The sequence below is a fragment of the Accipiter gentilis genome, chromosome 27 (genome assembly GCF_929443795.1).
Source record: "Accipiter gentilis chromosome 27, bAccGen1.1, whole genome shotgun sequence".
NCBI classification, from domain to species: Eukaryota; Metazoa; Chordata; class Aves; order Accipitriformes; family Accipitridae; genus Astur; species Astur gentilis.
Window position 1 is genome coordinate 11,741,614 of NC_064906.1, and position 6,544 is coordinate 11,748,157.

At 41.8% G+C, this 6,544-nt stretch overlaps 1 protein-coding gene across 1 annotated transcript; it reads right to left on the reverse strand.

Moving 5' to 3' along the window:
* Window positions 1–319: 319 nt before the first annotated feature.
* On the reverse strand, window positions 320–4,423 carry LOC126051359 (interferon alpha-inducible protein 6-like). The gene is made up of 3 exons (XM_049830499.1): window positions 4,265–4,423; window positions 1,350–1,496; window positions 320–460 (listed from the first exon to the last, which is right to left on the reverse strand). Exons 1-3 carry the CDS (start codon window positions 4,410–4,412, stop codon window positions 432–434), a joined length of 324 nt encoding a protein of 107 aa, XP_049686456.1. The 5' UTR covers window positions 4,413–4,423; the 3' UTR covers window positions 320–431.
* Between the last annotated feature and the right edge of the window lie 2,121 nt (window positions 4,424–6,544).

The following is a 6,544-nucleotide window of genomic DNA, read 5'->3' on the forward strand; positions in this document are numbered from 1 at the left end:
TGCCTCTTACCAAGTGTTTCTATGCTCCTCTCTCACAACAGGGTGACTTTTGCACTATGATAACTTTTTGTAAAATAAACAAAGCAAGCTACCTGTAAGTGGAGAATGTAGTGTTGCTAAACCCAGGATTTTGGCAAGATACCCTTGCAGTCCAAAGTACCTTAGCTTCCATTTATCGGCTTGTGTTTGTATGTGCCCGTGCTTCAGAGAATATTTAATCAAGGGAGAAACTGCCCCTCATCCCCATCCCCACTAATTTAACGCAAGAATCCATCGTTTTCAGAGAAATTTTATTTGTGCATGTCAAAAAGGCTTCGCCTTTCACATCAGTGAGAGGGAGAGCAAGGGGGAGAAGTTGTCAAATGACTCTTGCAGAGCTTATGAACCACTTGCAGAGCTTATTTCCATATGGACTGACGTTTTTCTTCTATTCAGTGTGTTCCTCCTTTGCCACCCATTGCTAAGGACAAATACAAAGAAACTTGTGAGAACAACCTAAAGCAAAGTTGCAGTACAGGGAAACACAGAATATCTGAGCATTGGTTACAAATGTTCCCAGGTCAGAGACCAAAGGTCTTTGTTACACTGTGAAAGACACTTTTTGAAATTAAGAACTTCAATCCTGTCTCCAATTCTCTTCCAAACCCTGTAGGATCCCACTACAATAATTAGCATCCTTACTGATGTATTCAGGTATAGACTAGGCTTCCTAATACCTTGGTTTGATTTATCTAGGCGTGGGTTGCATTAACTTGGCAGGGTGATGAGGAAAACTGGTGGTGTTCTCTGCTTTGAGCTGGTAAGTGCAGGTAGATCCCTCTGCTTTTGACCCAATGAACTTCCTTTAAAGGAAAGAAAGCTAAGATTTTCTAAAAGGCCACAAGAAGTGGAGTAATGATTCCTATCTGTCAGTCTGATAACTCCATTCTCATGTTTCGCTGTTTCCTCCCACTTAATCTGTTTTGCATGTTCACATGTGAAGTTCTTGGTTTGGTCCTGAATTTGTGTTTGAAAAAAAACTAGTGAACTTCCATTGTGGTGATGATGAAAGCATAACCTAAACTTCCACTGGCCTTTTTTCTGTCACTATGTATTTCAGATTTCTGTCTCTGCTAGCTACCCATATCTCTGCAACTTCGTGGCATAGTTATTTCCACTAATTCCCTAGTTTCAGCTTCCCACCAACTGTAAAGCAACGAACAGGAGAAACGTGGCTTCAGGTGCAATGCAGCCACTTCTCTTATTTACATCCCTTCATCTAGTAAATGTACACTTGAGCTGAAATACTGCTGATTTCTTGGAAGTCATCTGTTAATTCTTCTTTATCTTTCTGGAGGACTCTCACTTACAGATGGACTGGACGGTGGAAGTTGTGCCACCCCTGGGAGTTCCACCTCCGTGAGATCTGGCCTCCTGGGACATCATCTGGGAAGCCTTGGATCCACCAGAGATCCCGCTGCTGGTGAAACCTGATGAATGGGTCGAGCCTCTGGCACCTAGAACATTTACAAGGGAGATGTTACTGACTGGAAGGAACCTTACGGGATAATTATAAACTATTGTGTTTTAAAAAAATTCGAGGCTAGCAAATGTATCAAAAGACGAGAAGACTGCTGATTACTTGACTTGTTCCATCAGTTGGAAAAAAACCATACTGCTTTTATCTGCCATCCTGGGGAAAGGACATTTGCAGTGTTTTGTGGATGTTCCCAGAACTCAAAGAAAATCTACAACTCTCGCACAGACTGTTTTCGATAAATTTGGATCTCCAAAACAGCTTCAGCACAGTTTGTCTCTGCTGAAATCCCAATTTTCCGAGGAGCTGCCTGAGGAACAAATGTGGCCTGTGGAACAAATTCCTCCAGTAATTAAGGATTGCCGCAGACCTCACCACTTACTGTTCCAGGTGACGGATATGTTCCTTTCACTTCACTTTCCATAGCATAAACTTATACATAATAGATACCTGTAAAATTCAAACACAGCAAGCTGTGGTAGCCAGTGGCCAATTTATATGTATATCTCCATCTCAGTATAAATAAGCCTCAAGCAAAGTATTCCATTGCAAACTCTTCTTCTCCTGGGAGAGGAGTAAAGCATTAAAGATGACAAATGTTAGTGATAATGCTTAAAGCGTTCCTGGAGGATGCTCAAATATTTTGGTGATGAGCTTGTTATAACATCTTCTGTAAAGTGATACTGAACAATACTCATGCCCTGCTGCAGAATCAGCCGTTCCTTCGAGCGTGTTTGTTCTGGGGGGGAGGAAGGGTTACAGTCTGAATGAAAAGGTTAAGAAGATGTGTTTGAAGAGTGAGAGATTTCAGTGAGCACCTGCGGAAATGAAATCAGGCCCTTTTAGCTCTCAATCAGGCAAAGAATGTGTGGCAAGCTCTCCTGCTGCAGGGAGCCAAAGCTCACACCTGTCTTGGCAATGTTACAGAGCTAGCATTTTTCACATGGATAAAAGCTCTTTTGGAGTATCTCCTGTAGGCATGGCTAAGGTTTCCTTGAGTCATGAAGATTTCTCTTCACCAAAATAATGAAGTCCATAGCTGATACAGACATCGCAAGAATAAAACCAGGCGTCGTTAAATGTTTACGTTGCTTCTCTCTCCTAAAGATTCCCAGCACATGGAAGGATACAATTCTTCAGTCTTTTAGTTTAGAAACTGCAACTTCATGCTCTCTATAGGGCATGACCACTGAAGAGTTTGCCACTGGTTATGGGTGTGCTGAGTACTGCTGTACCATTTTTACCGTAACAGAAGGCAAGATTGTGAAGCTAACTCTGCTCTAGTGTATGATTAGATTAAGTAACTGGCATCTCCCGTGTACCAGGATTTCTGCTGCTAATGCAGCGTGGTGCCTGACAGCAGCTCGTCCTGCTCTTCATTCTCTCGGTCCTCCTCCTCTCCTGACTCTCTCCCATATTCAGTCCCTCTGCTGCTACCATCCCTTAAGCTCTTTCCTATTGAATATTCAAAAACACTGCATTCCGTAACCTAAACTCACTGATCAAATCATACTGAGTAAAAATTTTAAAATGCCTCAGAGGAGTCACATGCAGTATCTTTTTAAATGACCCTTATGTCACTTATTTCCTCACTGTCTGGAGAGCCTCACGCTATGAATAATATTGGCAGCAATGTGAATCATATCTTAAAAAAATAACTTACTTCCTCTCAACCAAGCTTATCTCATTTTTTACTATTAAAAGATGCCCCAAATCTGGACTGTGGCCAGCTCACCTGGCCAACCATTCTTTTTAGGGCTGGAAGAGTCAGGCTCAGCTCCATCCTTCAGTAGACTTCTAGAAGCTTACTACAAAAGCAGCAGGTCAGCGGTTAACCAATACGGCAGAGATCCCCACCGATAACCAGCCTACTGGTTAGAATACTCCTGATATGTGGGAGATGTGGGTCCAAGACCCCTAAGGCAAAAAGAGTTTTGAAGCTTTTATCCAAGGTCAGCGAGCTAACTACCGTGCTGCTGGGTAGAGCAGGATTACATGGGGCATTTTCTTCTGTGGAGTTCTGCCTGTTTAGAGGATGCCTGCTGAATCGGGTCACACAGGCAGGACTGGCAGGGAGAATAACTTGTGCGTGAATCCCACGGGATCTGGGGTTAAACAAGTGCCAAGCTGCTTGGAGTCGTCAGGTCAGGGTTTGCTCTGTGCATGCAACAGAAAAGCAAGAACCTGCAGGGTTAGCTCACATGAAAGCCAGCTATGCCTGATTTTAGTACTTAGATAGGTGCTGTCAAGGATGTGTATATATTCCCTTCGTGAATTCAGCTCTTGGACTGCAGCTAATTTCCCTCTGCTACAGCGTTTCCATAAGGTTTTATGGGTTCTCCCTATATGGATGTGTGTGAGTAAAAAGCAAGGGAAATCTGATAATTTATATGAGAAGTAGGTACACAGATCATGTTCTTGCATAAGTGTATCGTTGCTTATTGCTACCACGACTTTCCATATTATTGATGATTCCTAGCAGAATGGAGAGATAGCACAAACTTCAAATAAACACTGAAACTCATGAATACCACATATGTGTGTGTACATTCATGCATATGTACATACACAGAAAACACCCTTAATAGCATCCCACTCATAACATGCAGTTAAATATAGGAATCTTTTATGCAATACAGGAATGTAGGAGAGAAGACATTACTCGACAAGCTTATTTTCAAGGAAAAAGAAATTGTTTGGACCTATGCACTAAACCACAAAACCACACTCACACAAAATTGCTCATACCCATTTCTTGGAGAGTTGCAGTACGGCCTCCAGAATGGACACCTCCCCCAGATGCTCTTGCTTCCTGGGACATCATCGATGAAGCAAGTGATGCTCCTGTGATACCGGAGGAAGTGAAACCAGCATTGTGGACATTTTGGTCGGCCATTTCTCTTTCTGATGGTGTGGAATCCACTGAAGCACTGCGAGGCTCAACCAGTCTTTTTATATGATGCCTAGCTAACAGCAGAGAAATGAAACTGCTACCAGGATAAGAAAGAAAAGAAACCAAAACTTTTCTTCAGCCAGGAAATGAAACGGAACTTTATGACCATGCCTTTTATTGCTGCTATCAGAGTGAAGTTTAGGCAAACCAACTAATTTCCCGTTATGATACTAAAATGAATTAGTAGCATATGAATCACTTATTGGCAGCTGATGTGGCTGAGAACTTTGCTTCTTCATTCTTCTGCATTGCACTCTACTGTACTGAGTTGCACCTGTAGAAGATAGTGCCTCATTTTAAGAATTAATACAACTCTGAGTAAAGATGATAGACAAAAAAGCAGCACAGTAGTGGTCATGCAGAAACTGCAACTTGATTTGGTTATAGCACCCAGAGTTCAGCTGCGGTACAGCTACCCCCCAAAAAAATCGGTTTACAGAGAGCTGGAAATGAGAACTCAATTAACAATGGATGGTTGAAATTAATTTCTTTATAGAAGGAACTGTTAGGGGACCTTGCCTCATATGAACAGATTGACACAGATGTTTTGTTCTTCCTCATGCAAATCCTACTGAAGCAGAGCCTCCATCTTTAATGAACAGGCCTTTGCAACTGGCACACACTCCTTTATTGCAGTTTTTCTTAGGCAGTAGTTTAAATAAGGTTGTTTAAAAATCCATGGGCCTCCTCCCTTAGGTAAAGAGGAATATCTGGTTTGGTGACACTACCACAGGGATGGCTCTCAAAGTGGAAATATACAGAATAAAAATACAGCATTTTCGTGGTCGTATAATACCTGTACCTTGTACATGGTGGGTTATAGAACAAAGGATACAAAGTCCATTCCTCTCTTCTTACACATGTTATTTATCTGAGCAGTGGGATATCTGGTGCATGTACCCCTAAGCAGTACTGTTCTTTTAACTCTTTTCTTTCCTTCCATTTTTCTTTAATTCATATATGTTAGTTTAATTCAAATGTTTGTTATTTTTATGTTCTACTCTGCTCGCATTAGAGCTTCTGTAATTATGATGCATCTTTATCCCCATAATTTCTCAGGTCTCTCATTCATCATTTTGAACTACTTAATGCTATAAATTATCTAAAGTTGCAGCTTAAATGCAAGTAAAATTCCACGTAAGAATAGGACAATTAATGCTATAGGCCGTCTTCAAAGTGACAATAAACCCCCAAATGTTACTTTCTTTGTACATATTGCTACAGATCCTTCCTTCAAAACTGCTAAAATCTTTCAGTGCTTTGTTAATATCATTTATTTAATATTCCAAACAGCCCATCAGGAAATGATGATAAAGTCTGGCAAAGCCATGAGGAATGAAGGCTTCACAAAGTTGCAGAGACTCTGTATGTGATGACCTTTTACTCAGTCCTAAAACACAATTCATTATGGATACACACAAAGTTGTTTAACTAAAAATAGTTAAAATTAGATAAAATAAATGTTTTATTGCAAGCAAAGTGCCTCAAGGCAATTCATGATTGGCAGAGGCATCACTGAATAAGCAGGGAAAGGAGAAATTAATCGTAGTCTCATGAAAATACAGTGAAGAAACTCAGTGTGTTAAGGAGAGGGAAGCCACTGAAGGGATTCAAGAGAGGCTTCCGTTTACAAGTGTGCCATGGACCTAGTCAGCAAGGAGGTGGCTCTAAAATCTTCTATGTGGTTGCACCGACTTGGATGAGGAACGTGTAAGTCGGCACCGGTAACTGCCCCTGGCTACCATCACCAGACCTGAACCCGACTTGTTGACTCATGTTTCTGGTTTGACCTTGGACTTGCCTCATCACTACAAACGTGCCTGACGATTTGGACTCTTGGTTCAACCTGCCTATCATCTCTGGGTCTGCTGTGCTCACCTTGCTTGGGGTGGTGGGGTAGGGCCTCGCTGTGCCCTAGCAACATGTGACGAGACTAAAATCACAATGCCCAGTTTAAAAAGACCCCATGTCGTTGCTGAAGTGGGATTGGAAACAAGAACTTGGTCTCTGAGCCTGCAGCTTCCAGAGCTCCTCTCCCTCCGCCAATTAATCCAGAAAGACATGCTTGTCCCCTC